The 25,034-nt window shown below is 45.9% G+C and overlaps 1 protein-coding gene across 1 annotated transcript in view; it reads left to right on the plus strand.

Annotated features, from left to right (window-relative positions):
- Nucleotides 1–25,034, plus strand: part of LOC119384790 (transformation/transcription domain-associated protein-like) — a 946,434-nt gene that overhangs the window by 278,126 nt on the left and 643,274 nt on the right. Inside the window, 2 exon segments of the mRNA XM_049413130.1 lie at nt 1,860–2,104; nt 23,037–23,090. Coding sequence (XP_049269087.1) covers nt 1,860–2,104; nt 23,037–23,090 — 299 coding nt within the window.

Here is a 25,034-nt window from a genome sequence, read left to right on the forward strand (position 1 = left end):
CGCATGCCAAGCAAGAGAAATGATCGAAAAGGGCGCGCACTTTAAACCAGCTGCACCGTGAACGCGCTCGGATGGGCAAGCGATAGGCGGCACGCTGTTTTGGGAAGCGAAAAAAAAAATACAACGGAGAGACATCGGCGCATGAAAAAAATTCCACGTATTCCCGAAGCGTGGCAGCACAGGCCAAGCAAGATAAATGATCGAAAAAGGCGCGCGTTTTAAAAATAAACGCTATGCCATACATGTACGACGAAAACCCTTTGTACCAGGAAGCTTCTGCCGTACATGTACGGCAAAAACCCTGAAGGGATTAAAGTTGAAAGAAGGCATAGACGTATGTCATTCTTTTTGGTTCAAAGGGAAGTGGAAGCAACTTTGAGTAGTAGCAGGATTTGGCGTTCGGTAGAATGCAAGTGATAGCATGTAAAATATGTTACATTTTAAAATTTACTATACTCGGAGCATATAAGCTGGTATAACAAGCTTTTAAACTTGAAGAATGATTAATCAATGTGAGGGTAATACAGTAAAACCTCTTTAATTCGAACTCGGTTATTTCAAAATCCCACATAATTAGAAGGATTTCTGCGGCCCCGTATTTTTCAAAGTAAATTTGAGTGGATAATTTGAAGCGGCGGTCAGTACCAGCCCGGTTAATTCGAAAACAATGGGTGCCATGTGCCAATTCCCGATCCCGATTTAGCCGCAAATCTGCAGAACCGATGGCCCTTAGGAGCCACAAGGCAATGCAATGTAGAGATACTAATGAGTGACAAGTTGAGCACCCGAGCCTCGCTGCTGCCAGCGCAAGAAAAAAAAACAAAATGAAAAGCGGTCTCGTGGTCCGTCTCTTTCACTGTCCTGTGTGTCGCGCTGTTTTTCGTATCGTTGAACATGTACCAACCGGCCCAAATACGCACCTTAGTGCAGCTGAAATGTGCGCCTGCGGAAAAGAAGATCTGCTTCACTGCAACACCGCGGTGACACGTGGGCAGCATGACGCATGCTTCTCTCAACGTCAGTCCGTCATGATTTACCCATTCTTTCTGGGAAAATAGAGAAATTAATAGAGGGCAGTTTTACTGTATGTTTTACGAGGTTACGAGAACATACAGCATTTAACCTTGAAGTGGGGCTTCGCGGCAGTGCAAATTTCTTCTGGAAAGGTGTATTCACTGTATAGCACACCTCCACTGCAGTGAAACCACCTTTACAGGGGGTTACATACGGTTTATATATGTCTATTCGTTCATTTCGAATACTTCGAAATTTCCTGGAATTTAATTTCGTTTCGAAGCGAATTCGAATTCTGTAATATTCGATCGAATATTCGAAGTGCTCGAATATTTGCACAAGCCTAATTAGTACGTTTAAAGCGGGTACGTATTAACGAGGTTTGCCTGTAACTCTTTATTTTCCTGCGTCCCCATCTTTCAGTCTCGAGGCGTGATGCCACAACACACAAAGCAACAGCGCCGCACGAGGCCACTGCGTGTTAGCTATTAACCTTGTGACACTTCCGTTATAAAATTTCAAGTGAACAAATGGGAGATATGCGATTGCGGCATAATATGACATTGTTAGATTATAAATGAGTTTTTTTGGTAGTCCTACTCACTAATTACTGGCACGATACACAAATCTTTTTTATGTAGCTGTCTTTGTAGCTACAATTTACAGAATTGATGTTCTTTTTATTACACAATTAGAATTGCTTGGTGGCCTAGACATGGTCTGTTTTCGACAGTCACTATATGTTTAGCCCTTTCTTCTGCCATCCAGGAGACCATTTTCTCGGTCTTCATAGAAGCTTTATAGTGAAAGCTTGCTCTCAAGCTGAATGTTCTGCCCATGTGCAGGGCCACTGGAGGAGAAGCAGTTTCAGCCCAAGGAGACGCTGGTGTTCATCCGGCTGGTGAAGTATGCTCTGCAGGCACTGGATGTGTACACTCTGCCACCCGGCACAGGTGTCATTGCGGGTGGGGCCACGGCAGGTGGTGCTGGTGCCGGGGCTGCCTCCTCGGCACATGCCCGCACGGCTGCCCTCCAGTCGGCCGTGCGCTCCAAGGAAGAGAAGGAGGTCCTTGACCACTTCGGAGGCGTGGTGGGTGCCATAGTTGGTACAACTTCACAAGTCATTTCCTTCTGAAAGACATCGTTAGCCAGATGGCCTTGCACTGAAATCTTCCATTGCACTTGCGCTGTTATGTTAAATAATAGAACCAATGGCCATGAATCAAGAGCCGTTTGGGAGGCGAAAGAGTGCTTACTCGGACAACGCAATACTGGGCACATGATGGCAGCACGCCCTCTGTCATGCCCATGAAAAAAAAAAAAAAAAAAAAAAACTAGGAGGGAATGTGACTTGACAATTTTGAAGCCCAGCCATAAAATATGGCATGGGAGCATGCTGGGAATTTTGACCAGAGCATGGAGCACGCGGGTGGAGCGATGTCCGAAGAGGTTGGCCTGTGGACACTAGGTCTGCACTTGTCAGTTATTGTTTTTTTTTTCCCATGAGCTCAACAAAAAAGAAAATGAAACGAGCGTGATTGGAATTGTGACACGAACACGGGGAAGTAGCGGCTTCAGAGGAGTTTGGCTTGTGGACGCTAGGCGCGCTGCCTCCTATATTCTTTTTTTTCCTCCATGTTCATTCCAATCTGGTTGCAGAACAGACTTTTCGGTTAGTTGGTTTGGTACATTCAATCAAGCCATAGCGCTTAAAACACAGGCACCAAGGAAAAGGACAGGACGTGCACTACTCGCAACTGATTTTCATATATGAAACGCGCTGTACTCATACCAAAGATGAGGACAGAAAAAACTGTATCAAAAATGCAAGCCAGCATCATCCAGATACGTAATTTTCTTTGCACTCAGAGTACCGTATTTGCATGATTGTAGGTCGACTCATTTTATCTGAATTTGAAATCCGAAGTTGGGGGGGCCGACTTACATTCGAAATCAAAACTAGTTTCGGTTGCAAGGTCGACTTACAACCGAAACCAAAGCAAACGAGAAATCAGGCACGCTGTGGCATGGTTACGACATTATGTTTACATTCCGACTCTACCTGTAACATATACCATATTTTCTCGTGTACAACCCGCACCGTCATACGCTATTTGCGGATAATTTCCTAAAAATGATCCCCTCGTATTGCCGCGAAGCTAGCTTTCTTGCATAGCTTTGAAGCACTCCTTGAAGTCACCTTTGGACACCCAAATTCGAGTTCGTTTTCTTCGGCGACATCATAAATAAATGTTCTTTAGGAAATGCGCTCGCACTTTTATTTTTTCTTTTAGCCGTGCGATATTAGGGGGGTTGACCTACATTCGAGTCGACTTACAACCGTGTAAATACGGTAGTTGAGGGGGCGGGGCGCCAACACAGTTGGCACCTCCTTTTGCAATCAGGCTGGCCTCGACTATCTCCCGTCTGTAGGAACATTGATAAGAGTACACGGGAGATAATTGAGGCCAGCCGCATTGCAAAAGAAGGTGCCAACAGTGTTAGCGACCCCTCGGTTATTCTGAGTGCAAAGGAAATAGCGTATCTGGATAATGCTGGCTTGCACTACTGATGCAGTTTTTGCTGTCCTCATCTTTGGTATGAGTACAACACGTTCCATAAATGAAAATCAGTTGTGAGAAGCACATCTCCTGTCCTCTTCCTTGGTCTCTGTGTTTTCAGCGCTATGGCTTCTTTGAATGGTTGCGGAAACTACTGTCGCAACCATGACTCTACTGCTATATCTGACAGATTTCTCTCCCTCAAATATTTCTTCCTCCGGGCCACTGGCAGATGACTGATGCGATATCCATACAGGCAGCGTCCCATTTTTTTGGACTCCCTAGCGACTGAAAAATAATAAAAAAATTTGGCTGTCCAAAAAAATGAATTCGTGCTTTTTTACGTCGTTCAAGCAGTCAAATTATCACAGCCACGTCTGGAAAAGCTTGCCAGCAGACATATCAGGCGTTTCGGTGTTCACACGGGCTCTTGTGAATACATTTGGTACCTGCTAGGAACCCCGCTTAACCACGTGCCAACTGTCTTTTGCAAATTTGCATCTTGTGACCAGCGCCACTGATACCACCAAACTGCAAATAAATTTACAGCCCTCTCGCATGCTTGCTGTATCATAGAGCATTTCTAAATGGCGACGTGCTACACAAATATCCGATATTTTGAATTTGAATCAGATGTCTTTTTCATTTAAAGCATATTCACTTTGAAGGTCGCATATTCAGATTTTCCCGAACATTTGATCACGGCTGAATACAGAGGAATTTTTGTGATATTAAGCCGTCTAATGTGAACTTTGGTCTGATACGAATTCATAAAGTTCCCCGGCGAAATTCTGTTGTATCCAATGGGCCAAAATTCGAATGTTCCGAACACATTTCCATGTCGCGAGGGGTGATATGAACTTTGGTACTGAAACAGTCAAGTGACGTCCGAAAGAAATGTGCTCCAGAAGCTTCGGAAGTGCATGCGCAGCTAACGTACAGGTAGTCAGAATTGTGGTTATCGTTTGCCACAGCTGCTTTGGACGAAACCGCAGTCACTATCGACGCGATCGTATGCTGCTTTCTGCAACTACGGTGGACAAAACCACGGAAGATGCGATTGTAGATAGCAGCAATGTAGCTCTGAAGGCACGTGCATGGACCGTGCACACGAATTGATAATGAACTATCGTTTGCTGCAGCCGCAGCGCCCGAAACCGTGGTCGCCGCCGACACAATCATGGCGACGATGAAAGTGACTGAACTCTGAAAGTGCATCCAACAGTCACTATGTCAAAGCCATTCTGCTTTCTGCAAACGCTGCACACAAAACCTTCGCAGATGCGGTCATAGATAGCAATGAATGACGTAGTTTCGAAGGCACGTGAGCAGCCAGTGCACACGAATTCAAAACGGAATTACTGTTTCCCGCAACCGCTGTGCACGAAACCGCGGTCGCTGTCAACGCAATCGTTGATAGTGATTTCGCAGCACAGAAGGTACTCGACTAACACAGCGGTAGATTAAAGGCAGTAAAATTTGAAAAAGGGATGAAGTGCTTCAACGTTCCTGTTGTTCGCTTGTGACTGTGGTGGAGCGGACATTGGCTCTTAGTTCTGAGTTTGCCTCAGATGAAGCTTTGACGTGTGCATTAGTGGCTGCCAGCTGTACTGTATTAGTCTGTTTGCGTGTGTTCAGGCAAGACATACGCGAGTTATTTTGATGGAAATAAATGTTTTGTGCATATATCATGGTTTGAAAATGGATTTTGCTAGCTTTAGATGGTAAAGGGATAGGAAAATTCTCGCTCCTCCTTGAGATTCGTAATACTGAGATTCTGCTGCATACAGTTAAGGAGGTGAATAGAAGGAACAAGGACATTCTTGTTCTGCCCTTGTGAGAAAGAGTCTCTTCTTCTTCCGATTCTTGCGCTACAACGAAATCCCGCTACAACGAAAGGTTTGTTGTCGCGGAATTTCGTTGCAGCGAAATTTCATCTATAGACCACAAAAGTTGGGAAGATCTGATGATTATGACTCGTCCTTTGGTCTCGGTAAGCACAGGCATTGTCTTTTGGATTGAATTCTTGCAAACTTGGACGTGCTTGGCCACACACCGTGTGAATGTATTTTCTCGTGTATAACATGCGCAAAATACAGTAGAATCTCATTACAACGAACTTCGCGGGAGCGCCGAATTTAATTCGTTATTCTGCAATATCTTAGTACTGAAAAATGATGTCGGTAATGTAACACAACAGCGACAATAAAGTACCTTTGCAGGAGGTGCATGTGTTGGGGCGTAAACAATAAACGAAAACACTGGGCACCGAGTGGAACCAATTTACTGCTTAAAAAAGTCGCTTATCTTCTTCTGGCGAGTAAAAAGCAGGCACTGGTGCATGCATGCCTCCACCTCCGCAACCTTCCTAAGGATGTCTTCGGGTCCATGCTTTCTTATTTGTCCGATAGTCGCAAGGCAACGAGACGTTTTTCAAGCAGCAAGGATTGGCGGACTTGCCAGTAAGAAGAGGCTTGAGTTTTTCCGTGCCTGTGGCATTGCAGCAGAAGAGCACTGACATGCGAAGACGCGATTTTTTTTCCCCCTTGCATTTTTCACCTTTAAAGTTCATTGTCTTATCAGGTAACAGCTGATAAAAGCACGCCGTTTCGTCGGCGTTCAAAACATCGTCTGGACTGAACTACTTGGCAATTTCCTGAAAGCGCCCGTTCCGCCAGGCACTCGCACTTTCGGCATCGGCCGCCTTTTCTTCCCCACACGCGACTTGCCACATGACGCCATTCCTTTGCCAGAACCGATAGAGCCATCCGGCACTTGCATCGAAGCCGGAGGTGGCCAAAGCGACCGCGAACTGTCGCGCCTTTTCTTGAATAATAGGGCCTGACAAAGGCACACCGTGTTGTCTGGCATCCTTAAACCATGTGAGCACGGCGTCGTCGACGGTTTGGTAGTTGCTCAGCCACAAGCGTTTTCTTGTGGTAGCCAGCTGTGATTCTTGATGTAATTTCACGATCTTCTCCCGATCCTTCAGTATCGTTGCCACTGTTGACGGCGTGATATCACGCATGTCCACTTGCTTTTTTCCAGCATTCAGCTCCGTCAAAATGTCCACTTTTTTCTTGAGCGAAAACTGGCATCGCTTTTTTTTTAACGCTGGGGCCAGGAGAACTCATTGCCAGAAAACTGACCGCACAACACGATCTCAACTTCGCAGCTCCAAACAGCAGCAACTGAAAACGTGGTGAGAACAGCGGCAACAGTGAGACTAAGCCTACGACGTTGTTTGATTTGGTTTGACCAGTTTGACCGGTTGGTGACGCTCGCGTTGATGTCGACGCTGATGGGGCTGCACCCGTTGAAGCGGGTTTCCCGGCGCATATCTGCTGTAGATGATGATAGGTGTAAGATTCAGTGATTTCCGTACCGGAACATTCACAGAACTTCGTAACAACGAAGCACCTTGTTGATTTCGGGGTTAAATTACGTACATTAATCTGAAATATTCGGTATTCTGAAATTCGTAGTACTGAAAGTTTTTTACATTTGCAATATAGGCATTTTGGTGGGGATTTAAAAAAAAATTCGTTAATCTGAAAATTTCGGTAATCTGATGTTCATAGTAACGAGATTTTACTGTATACAGAAAATTTAGTGATAAACTCTGGGTGCAGGTTATAGGTGAATACAGGTGCGTAAGTTCGGTGCAAGCAAGGAAGGCGGTGAGTTATACACGTGGGTTATATACAAGCAAATACGACATGCAGGCTACCCACGAAGCGTGCTGAGCACGTAGCGCTACGAAGGAGCGTACCGAAGTTCGCTAGAGGCTAACTAACAATGAAGTGCCGAAGCTCCGCACTACCGCATTCATAAGCGAGTGAAAGGAAAGCCGAAACGCTTTGTGCCGTTTTGCGACTTGATTGCCTTTAATCTTTCTTCTGATGTGTTAGCTGCGTATTTGAGCGTATTCGCTATCGATGATCGCGACGATAGGGACTGCGGTTTCCTGCGCAGCGATTGCGGCAAACGGTAGTCCTGTTCTCAATCTGTGCGCGCTGGCTGTGCGCGTGCCTTCAGAACTGCTTCGTTGCTATCTGTGATCGCGTCTACCGCGGTTTTGACAGCGACATTGTTTTGAGTCTGTGCGCGTACGTTGGATGAGCCCGTACTTTCATGATCGCCCACGATCGCGTCAACACGGCCACATTTGTGTTCGCAGCGGTTGCGCCAGAATGTAGTTACGCTTGGACTAGGTGCGTGCTGGCCGCGCGTGTGCCTTCAAAACGCCATGAATGTGATTCATGATCGCAGGGCTTGTGACGACGAGCAGTAGTTTTGTTTTGAGTGCTACATCAAAAACATGGCGGGACTTCTTGAAGAACGATTCTTCCGCGGCCCGCAAGCGCATCAAACCTGCCAGCAGCATCATGGGGGATGGACGATGTGTCGCCAAGCATCTCAATGGCGAAAAATTTACGTGGATGTGCATGTGGTGGCAGACATCGCCGATGAAGACACGGGTCTTATGATGTGGCCACACGGCTCCGGCAACGAGAAATGGTCGAGTTTCTAGCGGAATTTCGCTGCAGTCCTAGGCCAGCTCCTTTTCCTTATGTGGTGGCACTCGTGAAAACTTTGTTCAAGCGGAAATACACAGAAAAATTATTCGTTGTGGTGGAAATTTTGTTGTAGCGGTATTTGTTATAGCGGGATTCGACTGTATTATTGATTCTTGTCGTACTGAACGCCATAAATTTTGTTCTTATTTTGCACAAAAGCAGAGTGTAAACTGTGATTCTCCTTCAAGATGCAGCCACAGTGCAAGACCCATTTTTTTCTTCCAAAAAGGGCTTTCCACTACACATCCCAAACATTTTTAGCCAGTGAGCCAGCTCGCAAAACACTGCCCATTCATCGAAATGTACCAAGCAGTACAGTATGTTGTCAATAACTGGAACATGAGATGACCCCAGGATTTTGTCTTAATTATCAGAAGTTTCACTAATCAGATCTTCTCATAGTATGACTTGGGGTAGCATACTGACTTTTGTTGTAATGTTTGTTGCATCTTAGGGAGGCTGCAACATCGTAGACGGTTGTGAATGATTGCCAGTAATATTTTTAGATGTCATCAATCATCTGGTATGGTTATTAGACGGCGCTTGTATGAGTGTTTAATTAAGGAAAATCCCACGACAGGTGGTGGCCCCTTCCCAATCTTGGTACGCTTTTCCGCGTGACTATCGAAGAGTGGCGAAAGTGACTTAAAAAGCATTCTGCTCATGACTGAAGGCCACACCATTTTGCTTTCCGTTTTCTTTCAGTCAACATGCAATTGTTTGTGTGTGCAGCTTGGCTAGTTTGGCTGCTTTCTAGGCAGGCAATCGGTATAATTTGCACCTGTTAGTAACATAAAAATACAAATGTTCAGCTAGTTCAGCTAAAAGCGCCCAAGGTGACAGATATTATCAGGCATGGACAAGCAAAAAGTATGAATTAACCAAATTTATGCCATGAAGGTTTTTGAATTAAAGTACCCTGAAAACATAGTGGGCCAACCAAAAATTTAAAATGTGTTTGAATGAGCTGAAAGTTTAAAGTTGGAGTTATCGAGTGCCTACCATGAAGCTTTTCCTCTGCCTCTCAGTGGGTGGGGTGTCAATGGGCATGTTGGTCGCTGTAGAATTGCTCTGCATTTGTGCTTGTTGACCACAAGTTATAACTAGAGCTGTGCGAAGTGAATTCGAATACAGTTGAACCCGTTTATAACGAACTCGAAAGTGTCGCGAAAAGTGGTCGTTATATCAGTAGTTCGTTGTAAATGGACTCGCCCTTAAAAACGTGCGCTTAGCGGCCAAGCCGTTTTTTTTCTTTGCACTTTTATTAAAGTGCTAACAACCCCTTCGGTGACAAGCTAAGCCTTTTCGCGTCGTGAAGCGACGCCCGCTGCATGCTCACGAGTGAATTAACCGCCTTTGCAATGAGCTGACACCATTTCACCGAAGCGCGGTACCGCGACATGGAGCCGATCATCCCTGGCTAGTTGCGTGCAGCGCGTCGCCTACTCGGCTCGCGGAGTCACTGCCGGGCCGCTTGCTGTATGTCGTATGTGCGCGTTTGTACGTTCTTCGTGCTTGCTTCACTCTGGACCGTGCACGGGTGTGGCGACTATAGCCTCTTCGTTCAATGCGGCGAAAACAAGCATTTTGCAAGCAACGCGCACTCGACGTCTCCGCGATTCTCTCGCGGCCCTGCACGACGATGCGCGGCGCACTTGAGTTGTCACGTAGTCAAACACGCAGCATATGCTCGCTGTCAGTGCATCGACATTTCTCGGTGCCCTCGCCACGCAACATCAGCGAGCTACTTTCGTTTCTACAAAGCGACGCGCACATTAAAACGGTCTCGCACCACGCGGCGGCGGCGAACTTGCGAACGGCAGGCAGCATGGCGCGCTTGTGCCGCCGTCAATCCGCAGTGTACGGCGTACGCCACACGCGCAGCCGAGCGGATATCTACAGATGACTGTGATAAGATTGTCGGCTATAAGTTATAATGGCACGTTCATCGGCGGCCGCCACCTCGCCTTCGCTCTTTTCTGATGCTTATCCGCAAAAGCATCGCCGCAATCGCGTGGATGTCGTAATCACCGATCGACCGGTCTCTGCCGTTACCGAAAAGAAGGACGACCTTTTGCGGCACATTGTGGCGTCGACGAGTTTAGGGACGCAGTGAACCTTTTTGCGATGGAAAGTTATCGCGGTTATCACTTCTTGCACGTATGCCTTCTTGCGTTCCAAGGCATTGTTTGGTTCATCGCAGGCGGTCGTAGCTGCAGAGGACGGCGTCAGGATAGGTTACTGTGCGAAAGCTGACTGCAAGGCTTCATGCTGCCTACTATTTTTTTTGTTCCTCGCTGCCATTCTGCCACTGAAGAAACGCCTGGAAAGTGAGCGACCTCGCTCGCAGCGTCCGAAATCTGCGTGCGGTGCTCGCCGATCTGGGATATCCTAGTCGCGAGCACCATGGCCGCGAGTTAACTGGAACGGGGCACGCGCGAACGCGCTCCCCTGTCATGCTTTAGAAGGAATGTTTTAACTTTTTTTCGCTTCGTATGCGCCATATTTTTACCGCGACCGTGTCTGAAGTGTTCGTTGTAAAAGTAGGAGGCTTTGAAAAATGTTCGCTATATGTGGACGCAGCTTCAATGGTTAGAATAGGAAAATCGTAAGTGCACCGAAATATGGTCGTTATAACCGATAGATCGTTATATGTGGGATCATTATAAGTGGGTTCGACTGTAATAAAAATTCAGTGCGAATCGAGTAATTTTCAAATATTTCTCAAATATTTTTCAAATACTTCGAAGCAAAATTACAAAAAAAAGCTGCAGAGAAGCCTTAAGTATGTTCTTACGAGACAGGAACAGTTACCAGTCACAAACATGGTGAAAGAACAGATTTATTCCTAAGGGGAGGCAGCTTTCATATCGCGAAAAATAACAAAAAAAATCAATTTTCGAAAATCAAATCTTCAGTTTCTGTAGCCCTTTCTCTGATTCCTACGTTTTCTGAAAACTATGTAGAAGTGCGGTAAAAAGTTTGTTGTGCTTGCTAAGGTGGGGTAAATTACTGTGGAAATCTAAAAAAAAAAAAAACGAAAAGAAAACTGCGTTTAAAAAAAGAAATGATAGCTCCTTCACGGCACAACCGGGTGCCGCCATCTTGGGCTCTTCGGAAAGAGCATTTCTACGTCTTCAAGTTTCTCGCTTCAGCTTGGTCCTCCATTAAAAAAATTCGGCAGATCCCACGCACCGTGGGAATCGATGTAATGTGAAGCAGCCAGCAGAGAGCTGCATACATCGCCTTGTTTTTCTCAGAGGAAAATGAAGTCAATCACGTCATGCAGTCTAGTTCACTATATCTCCCATGTTTGTCACGCATGCATGTGTGTACAATCTTTTATATAATGAAACGTATATTCTGGTAGTATTACAATACATGACCTGTCATTTATGTTCGTCGTACACTTACGTCACGCAGTACCAGTTTTGGTGTATATCAAGCCAGCGAACCGGCCGCTAGCGCACCATGAGCATAGCTTGTAAATCATGCACTACATGACATTCATGTCATGGTTGTCATGTTACCACCTGTCATTTATGTTCATCATACAGTCACGTCACGAAATACCAATTTTGTAATATGCCAAGCTAGCGAACCGGCCGCTAGCGCACCATAAGCGTGGCATGTAAATCATGCTCTACATGACATTCATATCATAATTGTCATGTTACCACCTGTCATTTTGTTCTTCGTACAGTCACGTCACGCAATACCAATTTTGGTGTATATCAAGCTCGCGAAACGGCCGCGAGCGGCCAATGATGATGGCATGTAAATCATGCTGTACATGATATGCATGTAATGGTTTTCATGTTATCACCTGTGATATAAGTTCTTCATGCAGTCACGTCTTGGAATACGAAGTTTGGTACATGTCAAGATAGCAAAACGGCCACAAGCGCACAATGAGCGTGGCATGTAAATCATGCCCTACACGACATGCATGTCATGATTGTCATGTTACCACCCGTCATTTATGTTCCTCGTACAGTCACGCCACGCAATACCAGTTTCGGTGCATATCAAGCCAGCGAACCGGCCGCTAGCGCACCGTGAGCGTAGCTTGTAAATCATGCACTACATGACATTCATGTCATGGTTGTCATGTTACCACCTGTCATTTATGTTCATCATACAGTCACGTCACGAAATACCAATTTTGTAATATGCCAAGCTAGCGAACCGGCCGCTAGCGCACCATGAGCGTGGCTTGTAAATCATGCTCTACATGACATTCATGTCACGATTGTCATGTTACCACCTGTCATTTATGTTCGTCATACAGGCACGTCACGCAATACCAATTTTTGTGTAGATCAAGCTAGCGAAATGGCCGCGAGCGGACCATGAGCATGGCATGTATATCTTGCTGTACATGACATGCATGTCATGGTTTTCATGTTACCACCTATGATTTATGTTCTCCATGCAGTCACGTCGTGGAATGCCAAATTTGGTACATGTCAAGATAGCGAAACCGCCGCAAGCGCACCATGAGCGGGGCATGTATGTCATGGAGTAAATGACATACGTCATGATTTTCATGTTACCACATGTCATTTATGTTCGCCATACAGAAATGTCTCGTCGTATATATCCGTCTAATTAAACGGCCGCGAGCGCCCGGAGACCATGTCATGTAAATCACGCTGTACATGACATGCGTGTCATGATTTTCATGATAGGACCTGTCACTCATGTTTGTCATGCACTCATGTCACGTCATACCAATTTTGGTATATATCAAATTAACGAAACGGCCGCAAGAGCACCAACACCGTGGCATGTAAATCATGTCACTCATGACATGCATGTCATGATTTTCATGTTATGACCTGTCATTTATGTTCGTCATACAGTCATGTTATGCCATACCAATTTTGGTATACATACCATTAACGAAACGGCCAGGAGACCACAAAGTCGTAGGCGGCTAGACAGACAGACAGACAGACAGACAGACAGACAGATACACTCAAAGTCGCAGAAGTTCGCTAAGAAATGCTTCGCATTTAAAAAAAAGCGTAAAAAAAAATGTTTGAAGTTCGTTTTGAGGCCTTCGATTGGCTGCATCCGCCATGTTGCTCCAGCACGCCTCGCCATTGGTCCGATCCTCGCTCCGGGAGAGCGTCATCTGCTGCTTGTACGTTGCGTGGACAAGTCCAACACAGCCGTACACAGCTGTCTAAAATCACGCTACTTAGTGACGTGTTTGCACTGGTTCTGTGTTCACAGGTCGACGATCACTTAGAATATAATTGCGGTTTAGTTTGGCAGCTGCAAGCGGAAGCTCAGGCATCAAATTAAGATAGTGCGTCGCGCTCGTCGCGAACATCACAGATGTGCGTGTTGGACAAACTGTTCTGCGTATCAGCATTTCATTCCTCGTGACGAAGACCATCGCGGGACGACTCTTCGTACTCGCGACCGAGCATGACGTACTACTTTGAAACATCGGGTACCGCGGACGTGCACATCACGACCGAGCTTACTGTTCGGAGTCGTGGCTTGGCCTAACTCCGCTCACGGCATCGATGTACAAGATGAATCTGAACGTTGTGGGCAAGGACATCGCGCTAGCGGGCATGCGAAAGCGATGAAGCCGCAATATGTTTCGTCGCAAGCAACAAATCGCACCCGCTGGCTCCTCAGAACTGTGGATGAGCATTTTACGTATCTGCAGGGGACCCCGTGGCTCATTGCGCAGCAACCGCTCGGAGCACCAGTGGAAATGGCTAGCAGTTTCTCATGTCGGCGTCCCAAAACGCAAGACCAAGCATGCTGCGTGCCGATTTGCTGTCTTTATATTTGTTTTCCAGTATTATAAACCGTTATATTTATGTTCCGGAAGTTCGAATAGTAAAATTTCGGTGCGAATCGAATAGTAAACACTGTTCGAATAGTATTCGAAAGTTCGAATAGTATAACCTCATTACAGCAGACCTTCATAGTGAAGAGGATTTTGGTCTGTTGTAAAGGGAGTATGTAAAATCCAAGTACTGTTACTACAGATTTTTATGTAAACACTCAGTGGGTCTGTTATAACCGGAGAGAATTAAGAGTCACAAACATGGTCTTATTCTTAACAGGGAACCAAAAAAAAAACAAAAAAACGAATTTTTGGAAAATCGCATTTTCAGTTTCTGTGGCCCATTTTCTATCCGATTCCAAAATATCTTCACTGAAAGCTACGTATAAAAATGTTTTTTTGCGTCTGCCAACATGGCGAAAGTTGCAAAAATAGCAAAAAAAAAAAAGTTTTTCAAAATTATAGCTCGGCAATGGCACAACCGGGCATCCCCATTTTGGGATCGTTGTAAAGAGCATATATATGACTTCTCCATGTTCAAGTTCTCCGTTTCAGCTAGCTCCTCCATTCAGTAACAAGCGTACAAAAAGCACATGTTTGAAGTTCAATTCAAGGCCTCCAATTGGCTGCTTCTGCTGTGATGCTCGCTTTGGGATCGTCGTCTGCTGCTTGTGCGTCGCGAGATCATGGCTGCCGAAAATTGCGCTACTTAGTGACGCGTTCGCATTCGTTCTGTGTTCACGGGTCGACGATAATTTAGAACGCTTTAGTTTGGCAGCTACAACCGGAAGCTGAATCATCAGATTACGATAGCGCGCCGCACTCGTCGCGAACATCGCAGACGTGTGACTGTAATAGCGTTGACTTGTTGGACCTGCTGTTAGAGGTTCTTCTTATCAGCACTTCGAAGCTTATGACGAAGAACACCGCGGGACAACTCTTTGTACTCGCAATCGAGCATGACGTACTTTGAAACATCGGGCACTGTGGCCACGTGCATCGCAACCGTGCTTTCTACTCGATGTCGTGGCTAGGCCTAACTGCGCTCATGGTGCCGATGTACGAGACAAATCCAAACTATGCGGGCAAGAACATCGCGCTAGCGGACATGCGAAAGGGAAGAAGCCGCAATGACCTTCGTCACAAGCAACGAATCGCATCGCCCGCTGGCGGTCATCTGTTCGTCTTATCACGAGTTTGGCTTATCAGAAGTGCCCCCAAAAAGAGATGCTAACATGCCAAGTGCATCCAAATATGTTACGTGAAAACACCGACTGGAGTAGACTTAAAATGGGGGCAAAAAGACGAGAAAAAGCATTTATTTGGCTCATCTAGATAAAAACTATGCCTTCAAGCAGAGTATTTACACGAATCGTACGAGCACCTGATTTCGCGGCTTCAAAAATAAAAAATTTCATGAAGATACTGCTACCACATTTTAATGATAAAACTGTAGCACGCTCCTTTGTTGACGATTACAAAAAAAGAGAGAGAGGGAGAGAAGCACAATTTTCTTTCAAATAATGTAAACTTATAGTCCTGGCAGTTTCTGTTTTTCTGCGAGTCTGTTTTTCTGGCTCTAAGATCACTTCTGGATACGCCTTGGTCGCGTCCTGTTGCCTTGACAAAGTCATGATATGCTGAGTTGCTTAAGAAAGTCTGCAAGGTTTTCTTCGAGGTCCGGATTTTTTCTAGTTTTCGGCCCGTAGTAACTTTTCTTGATCGACGTGCAGCTGAAGATATCCCATTGCGCTACTCATGGTCACAAGCCTCGCGCACACGAAAAAGATACAGCGAGCTATATTCAGTGCACAAAATAGCCTTCCCTTGTTGTGCACTTCCATAATCAAAATAGCTCATCACAATTTGCACTTCTCTGGGAACAGATACGACGCACACAGGTCCTACGCGAGCCATCGCGAACTGACCACAAAATGTGCTCGGCCGCCATTGTGTGATGGCGAAGACAATGTACCTAAACCTCTGACAGTAGTGCACCCCAAACGTGGTTTCGGTTTCGTACTCGATTGTAATGCACAGGCAATTTATGTTCCCGTTGTCGCTCTTTCTTTATTTTTTTTTTCTTCATTCCCCTTGTGTTCCCTCTGACCACGGCGGAGGTGCCCCAAGCTCTTGTGTTCTTCTGTTCCCCTTTGTACTCCACCTGAGATACTGAAGACCCGAGGGGGAATATAAAAGGATGCAATGGCTTGGGGGTCCCAGTTGTAAATCCCCCTACTCTTTTTGTTGCTGTCTTTGCTGTCAAAGCCTGCACCTCCCCCACCCACCAACTTTAGCCGCTGAACATTCTTTTTCGTTTATCTCGCGCAATATGCTTTGCGTCTTTCCTCCGAAAAGCGCTTTTTTTATTTTTTTGCTTTTTTTCGGTCGCCTGAATGCCCCACCAAGACTGCAGTGTTCATTTTGCAGAATCGCCAGTGTTGTCGATCACTGCGAAAGTTCGTCTTAACAGAAGAGTACACCCAGGCAGCACGCCGGCATTGGACCAATCTCGGAACAATGTTGGTAAACATTGGCAGAAATATTGGTCCTGCGTTGGCTTTTGGGGGTTTGCTACACCTAAATGTGCATTGGTCCAATATTGGATGCCAATGATTTTCCAATAATGGCAAGGATGGCTGTAGCCAACATTGTCCGTCCAACATATCGCCAATAATGGCAAGGATGGCTGTAGCCAACATTGTCCGTCGTACGTATCGCCAACATTGTATAAATATTGGCAGCTCCAATATTTTTTGCCAGCCTTTATCGTTGGCTGCACCATCGTTCTCTCATTTCCAGCGTTTAACGCTGGTTCTTGCCAGCCTTTTCGTTAGCTATGTCAATATCTTTACGACATTTTCCACTGAATGTGTAGTTTAACGTGAGGTAGATTTTTGTGCACGTAAATAAATGCATGTTGCCCACGCTTTTGCTTTTAGGCAAGCAGCAGGGATAATCAGCGTACAAAAGCTGAGAGTAAACACAACTTTATTCTGCATATATACATATGGCAAAGATTCTGCAAGTATTTATTTATTTATTTATTTGTAAATGCTGCCAATCCCAAAGGGATCATAGCAGGAGGGCATATACAGTAGTTGAATACAAAATAACAGAAATTGTGATACAATGGAAACAACAAATAATTACAAAGAGAGTGCAACACAAGAGCGATTAGTGGTATGTGCATATAAAGAAAATTGGCTCGCATAATAAAACCGTAGTCAAGGGAAGTAAAAAAAGAAACATGGAATAAAAGAGAAAATAATTTCGTATTTCACGTTTTGTTCTGCTGACCGCTTGCACAGAATCTACACTAATTACCTTGAATAACGCTCTTATATTAGAAATTGCGGAAACAGGACCACTCACAAACACACACAGCCTCCTCCCTGTTAGCGCTTATTTAAGTTGTCAGTTCACCGAAAGTTCAAAAGGAAGTGAGTGAAAAGCGAAGCGTAATGCAAAATGAAATAAATGAACATCTACATGTGAACAGACATTCGATACAGCCGAAATCCATAACCATCTTGAACTAGCGGAAAGTTCATAGCCCATTTGTTAATTAAAAGGTAACTGCGGCAAGAGCTTGAAAGACAGCAACAACTTCAAAACTAATGAAAATTTGTGTGTTACATATCCATCATTCCTTTGCGCGAAACGAGCGGCGAAGGGCAAATCAAAAACGGATGTTTAGCTGGCGCACGACAACGCGAGAAAAGAACAAAAGAACAAACGCAAATGCTGAAACATCGCTAAGGGCGAGGACTTAACTAACCTGCTTCGACGCGCACAGCAAAGCCCACCACATGGGTATTCACAAAGTAACAATTTTAGAGAAAATACGCGGTAATGTAGACGTTAATAAACGCAGCACATATTTCACGTACGAAAAACACGGAAAGTAACATGCGACTAAGGAAAGAAACGACTTACTGAGCGCGATAAGAACACAAAAATCCGGCGGAAAGTTTGCGAGTTGTCAGGACACATCGGCGCTCATCTGCGGATCGCTCTTCAAAAGTCAAAACAATCAAGTCCGGTGAAGAACAGGACAGCTGCCTTCTCACTGTGGCATCGTCGTCGAATCTCCGTATCCATAGAATCGCGGCATCCTGTCTCGGTATCCGACTCCGTTTTTTCCCGATGACTCTCGACTGAATACTGAGGGGCGCGCGCCCGCCGATGCCGGGAGGCCGAACGAGGGAAAGTAACCGCCACTGACTGACGAAGAATAGCCGCCGGCCAGAAGGGGCCGAAACGCGTACGCATCTTCCGAGGTGCTGTCGTCTCCCTCCATCTCCCCCCCCCCCCCCCTCTCGTTTTCAAAGGCACCGAAAGCCCGGAGCCACGTCTGAACCGTCGTGGGCGGAGCAGCCGTCAAGTGACAAGTGTTTTATGACCAGCCACCCCCGCGCAACCCCACTGCCGAGCAAAATTCCTGAGCAAAACATGGCGTCGCGCTGCTTCTCCGGCCTCCCGATCACCGAGAACATTTGTTCGAAGTGAACACGTCTGGTTGCGTGAAGCGTTGAGAGTGCAAACACAACTCATCGCTCATTTGGAGATTCCGCGGGCGATACCGTAGTCTTGGACAGCACGTCGCTGTAGCACGCACACAAAGAAGTTACAATCCTGTAATCCAACCAGTCGTGTAGCAAACGCAAAAATACGTGGTGTGGTTGAAGTGACATGAAATGTTTTGATTGTTCGCCGCTAATAAAGCTGTCAGAAAAATTTCGGTGCGCGTGCGCAAAAGGCGCACCAGCGCAGAGGCCCTTTGCGAAGCAGACTAGAATTATATTCTACTCGATTAACTCATCAACGCTATATACAGCCTCAATCAATGTAAAGGCAGGGTTTTTTTTATACAGTTGCGTTGTATACGCTGGCTGTATCACACAATTAACTTTTAACAAGCATTGAAAAGTGAGATGTTGTGCTGTGTTTCCTTTCTCATAGATGTATTCCCAGCAGCGCGCAAACTCACTTGAAAACTTGGTACTTATTTTACATCGCTCAACATCTCTAAAACAAATTTTGTCCAACTGTTTAGGATATATTTTGTGCCACACTAAATGCCAACTTAAAAATCAAGACCCTGTGTGCGCCATTGTTCCCTTTCTTATAGAATGGAATTTCCAGTTTTGTTTGTTGACTGACAACAATGGACTGTTTTTGCCATATTTATACAGTAAAAGCTCGTTAATTCCACACTCATTAATTCGGAAAATCAGATAATTAGGACGTGTTCTTTGGTCCCGCCAAGCATGTTTATTGTTTAATGGCACCGAACGCTCGGTAATTCGGTCATATTTGGCCGCAACCGGGTTACTTCGGACGAACCTCAGAACGCGCCAAGCGCGAAGCGCCGCAAATATGCGATGCAAAGGAGCGAAAACGGCACTCGCGGACGGCCGAAACGGCCGCTGGCTTTCAGAAATGCGGGGTCGTCATCTACAATCGCGTTGTTATACGTAATAAGGAATGGGTTGAGAGCACGTTTCGGATTAGGACTCGACCGGGCCGCTCCCACGTCGGAACAGAAATACCAAGTCTCTTTTGCGTCGCGGGCCCGTTGGACGGCCCATAGCTGTTCTCGAGTCCGGGGCTAGTAAAAGCATGCAGCCTCCCAGTTGGACGGCGTGATGCCTTCGCCGCCGTGTAACGTGGGGCTTTTGTAGAATATTTGTAGAATAAAGCAATGTGATAAGTAACCAGATATCTTCTTTGAGGTGCGCTGGATGCCGGACAAAGTGATTTATATAATAGCGTGCATGCGCAGGTGGTGGCTCGATTCGGGCTAACCTTCACTCAGTGATGGTTAAAAGGGGAAAAAAACATTCCTACCGATATATCATGCATATGCTTGCCAGTGTTTAAGACATTGGAGCGACAACGTGTAAGTCTGGACAATATTGTCCGGCGCGTAGCATTGGCCGTCCAATATTGTTTAACCAGTCAGATTGACTGGACAATATATCCGATCTACTGCCATTACGTAACCAATATTGTTTTACCAACAGATAAGCTGGCCCAATATTGCCATCCATACGGCCTGGTTCTGCCAATATCGTATGTACATCGGCAACCATGGGCCGTTGTTGCCAACCTCAAAGAATGACACGACCAATATTGTATGTTGGCTGGCAAAGATGGACCATTATTGGCATCCTTGTAGGCTGGCTTGCCAACATTGGTTTTATAGTGGTTTGTATGGGCCATCATTGGGCCATCGTTTGCCAACGTATAAACAATATTGGACCAATGTGCTGTGCTGCCTGGGCAGTTGGGCGGTTCGTCTTGAGCGAATTTTTCTTTTTGCATTGAGTCTATGGGAAACCAAACAAACCATTCTCTGTTCGGCATAAGCGAGAATTCGTCTTAAAGGGGGACGCGGGTCTTAGAATAGTAAAAAATGGACAGAAAATCAGTTTTGAGAAAAACGCATTTTAGGCATGGTTGCACCCCTAAGCAGCTGCCCTCAAAATATTATCGCCGATTTCGCCCGGGAAATGGGTTAAAACTTATTTTTGAGACGCCACGGGAGCCGCAAAATGCATCTCAACAGGCAAAATTTGTTTAAACTTCCCGCGCGCGCCGTGGGCGCAGCAGCTGGCTGATCGCCGCCATCTTTGGCTTGTTTTGAAGCTGTTTTCTTTGTGTACATTTTGTGGCGTTTCAAAATGGCGTCGCTGCAACAGAACGGCCGCTATCGGCGCTTTTCCGAAGGGTGGTTGTAGAACGCTCATTGGCCAGAGCGCGCGCGCGCGAGGCGAGCCCCTTCTCTCGCGCCTCCCATTGGCTGGCGCAACCCCAGGCGGCCATTTTGTTTTTGTATTTTTGTTCTGCGCTCACGGCTGCCGTGTTGCCGGTGTCGTGTGCTTGTGTGTTGTTACAAGTGTCATCTTCCTCTGCTTACGCTCGCGTTCGTGCGGCCCACCGACACACAGTTACCTTTTTTTGTGCTGGCACAACCGGAGATTCTCATGTAAAGAAGACGCGCCAAGCCAACGGCCAAGCGTACGAGGGCGCGATGCCGAAACTACTTGTCGCTACCGGAGCGTCGAGTCTACGAGAACCGCCCGGTTCCCCTTGGTCAAGCTGCAGCCATCGGATCATTAGGCAACGCTTCAGTGGCATTGGAAACCGCATTCATATGGCATACTATGCGGGACTGCTGAGTGCGCGGGAAATACGGCGACGGGAGGAGTGCTTGGCATCGCAGCGCGCAACGAAGCAGCTGAAGTTCAAGCCGCTGGATGTTGGTGAATGGCGGCAAGGAAAATGGCACAGAATTTATCTGCGTGGACTTATCCGTGATAAAAACGTTCTTTGGGCTTAAGCTTCGTTCCGAGCTCGGCTCAAGCAGTGACCTTTTCAAGGCAGAGGGTATAGGCTGCTTTCAAAGCCTGTGCTTCATTATCATAGGTGCGACTCGCGCGAGAAGCGTTTCTCGTAGAAGGTAGCTGGTGATAGTGGTGCTAAGATAATTAATGTCATTTGAAGTGAAATGCATTAAATTAGGGCCACCAATACTGTCGACAAGGGTGCAACGGTAGTCGCTTCAACCACGACCTGACAGAGCAACACCGGAATTGCAGAGACGCCGTGTTACACTTTGGGAAATTGATTTGTGCTCCACAGCCTTGAGAAGGTTAAAAACTGACATAGGAAGTTGCAAAAGGAGCACTTATACAGTAGTGACGCCAAGCACAGACTTTCAAAATGACACAAACCAGCAGGGGACCCTGAGTACAGCCCTTGCCTGCTGTTGAGCCAAGTGCTATTGCTGGGCAATAATAACTGATTTTTGGTTTAATAAATAACCCACATGCTTTTTAGACTTAATCTCTCTGTCTATTTTATTTGCCTGTTGCAAAGCCACATTCATAGACAAATTTTGTATTTCTTTAGCTTGCAAGGAATTGGTACAGGCCTATGAGTAGCTAAAGGTGGAGTTTATCACTCTGGTACTGGGTGCACTATGTGGCTTTATAAGAAGATTTTGCCAGTACATTGGCAGGTCATGGTCACATATTTGGTATGGCTGTTTTCGTGAAGAAACCTATCAAATGATATAACCACTAGTGCTGTGGCTGCACTTCCACAAAAGTTACAGTTGTCTGAAACTTCAAATGCATTTTTCTCAGTTTGATATTTTTGCTCAACGCACTCAGCCTTACGGGGTTCTTTTCCATGTTGTTGCTGAGTAAAAATCACAAATTTGGTATCATTTTACTCGTATTGAAACGATCTGGCGGGTGATGCTATTTGCATTACTCTAGCACCATTTTACAAATTTTAATTAAAGATACTAATGAGAGTGAATCAGAAAAAATAACCACCAGAGTGAGTGTTCATCTGTTCTCTGGCCTTCACAGTGCTCTCAAGTGAATAAAAATAGCATCACCCCCTACAGCATGATCTGGGCATTGGGCCCATGCACTTACATATTGGTTTTAGTAGGTCGAAATTGCCTAAAAGCCCCGTAAGAAGCAGGTACTAATTATTTTTTCGAACCTCGAGATCTTTTGAACTAGTGCAGCTATTAAAAAACTAATTACAGATTTGAAATCAGCATAAAAAACTGGTCAAGACAGTGAAGTTTGGTTCATATTGACTCAAAAATAAAGAAAAAATTTTAGGACCCACGTTCCCCCTTAACAGAGTTCGTCTTAACGGGAGTTCACTGTAGTATTTGTTGTGAGCTTGGCAAATTGAGCGGGCCAGTTGCCATGGTATTTTGCTGCTGAGGATAAGGTCATGGGTTCAGTACTTGGCCAGACCGAATTTGCTCTGATGGGATTGGTTGGCTGGGTTCGCACGTTAGACCAGGTTGAGTGAACAAGTGAGTGTGACGCGGCTGAACTGCAATGAGTCATGCAGCTAGTGGCTTGCCACCCTGGCACGTTGCGAGATTTGGCAGCACTGCTGCAGTGTATTGCTTGTCCGTTGAATTGGGTCAATCATGTGAGTCCAACGTCTCCTGAGGGTAGAAATTGATTTGTAGATCTGTTAATCTTGTGTTACTTTGGAAACTTGAACCAGTGCTCTTTGCAGTTCACCATGATGAGCCCATCTACATTCAGGGAGGTCTTCTCCACCACCATTGAGGTAAGTGGACTTGAACAGCCAGGGTGACAGACAGCCTGCTGGAGATGTATACATTACATCTATCGGGAAAGATTGTCCTTCCGCCCTTCGAGGCACTTGGTGTTGTACTGAAGTGTGCAGACGTCATACAAACACGAAATAACTATCAAGCATCTTAAGTGCAGTCAAACCTCGCCAACACGTGCCCGCTTTCAATGTACTAACAGTTAAAACATAGTTGCGACGAATTCCCGACTGAGTCTCATAGAGATTATTGCATTCGCTGACCGCTTAAGCCGTAGAGGTTTGTCCTATGCCTACCGGGGACTGCGTACCTGCGTCTACAGCGATAACTTTTTCTGTCATAAATTTTTACAGCGCTGCTGAACTTGTCGACATGAAAATGTGCCGCAAAAGGTCTTCTATCTTTTCTAGAATTGCAGAGATCAATGATTCCAACTTATGCGCGATTGCGGCGACGCTTTTGTGGATAAGTGTTGGGAAAGAACCAAGGCGTGATGTTGGGCGTCGACGAACACGCCAGCATGACTTATCGCCGGCAACCCTATCACCTTCAGCTATCTGCTTGGACAGATGTGTGGCATAGCGCTACCTTAAGCCTACTGCACGATTTTGATAGGTGACAACCTGAGCACGCTGGGCCGGCGATCGCTGTTGCCTCATTGTGCGGGACGGCGTTGAAGTGCGCGCCGCTTTGTAGAAAAGAAACCAACTTACTGTTGCTGAGTTGAGCGTCGCGGGCACTGAGAAACCTCGCTGCATTGACAATGTCACGCCAAGTGCGCATACGGTACAGCAAGCTTAGCGCTCTTGTAACCATACTGCATGCTTTTGTTAGGCGGCCGCCTCAACGCGCCTCCGCCCGATACCAGGATCGCTAAGGCACGTGGAGATGCGGAGTGCATATCGCTTGCAGAAAGCTCGTCATCACTGCGATAACCCAACTAGCTAATCGCTGCATCTGTGCGAGGTGCGAAGATCACTCACACGACAAACAAGCATGTATGGTACAGCAATTCTTATTTAAAAATTGTAGCGCTACATTAGACGAGGACAAGAAGAAAGGTACATGACAGGACGGACGCTGACTCCAACTATTTTTATTGAAACAACCGCACAGCATTTTATAGCAATAAAAGACAAGGCACGCATGCACATTCATGAGGAACAGTGGGTGGGGTGGGATTCGTGCACGCTATCACTTTTTGTTTAGTACCTCAAATTCACAAGCACGCAAAGATATAGATGTGGTGCTGCCGCACATGTCGCCTTTCTGTGTGATGAAATACGCTTCTTATAGTTCATCACAGCTGTTATGACGTGGTCAGGGAACCCTGCTTTTCGCAGTCTGGCTACCTCACCCTTAAAGCTTGCTTGCATCATGTGAGGGCAAGACTTGATTAGTACTGATTCAAGCGAGAGGTTCGCAATTGCCCTCTTCACAGTTTTTGACTGGGCCGAATCAAACGGTAAAAAAATCTTTCTTAGCTCTTGGCCGATAGCTCCAGCACACACATCGTTCATCGTACTTGATGTAGAGGTCCAAGAATTGTAGGCTATTCTGTTTAGGAAGCTCGTATGTGAATTTGAGCCCTTTGCCATGCTGTCCAAACATCTGTAACGTGTTCATCGCGATGTCTTCATACCGGGATGGAATGCCTTTTCTTAGAATCACCAAAAAATCGTCGACATATCTAAAAATCTGTAGGGCTGTACCGTCGTTAGTCGTGCTAGAGCATTGTCAATAGATGCTAGAAAAATGTTACATAAAACTGGCGCAGCACATGACCCTATGCAAATTCCCTGGTGCTGTATGAACCGTCGGTTGTCAAATTCTATAAAAGTTGCGTTAATATAAAATTCTAACAGAGACCTAAAATTATCGACATTCAACCCAGTGGCGTTCTGAAAGGCAATCGTATTATTGACTTCTATACACTCGCG

Source organism: Rhipicephalus sanguineus, chromosome 3 (assembly GCF_013339695.2).
Source record: "Rhipicephalus sanguineus isolate Rsan-2018 chromosome 3, BIME_Rsan_1.4, whole genome shotgun sequence".
Taxonomy (NCBI): Eukaryota; Metazoa; Arthropoda; class Arachnida; order Ixodida; family Ixodidae; genus Rhipicephalus; species Rhipicephalus sanguineus.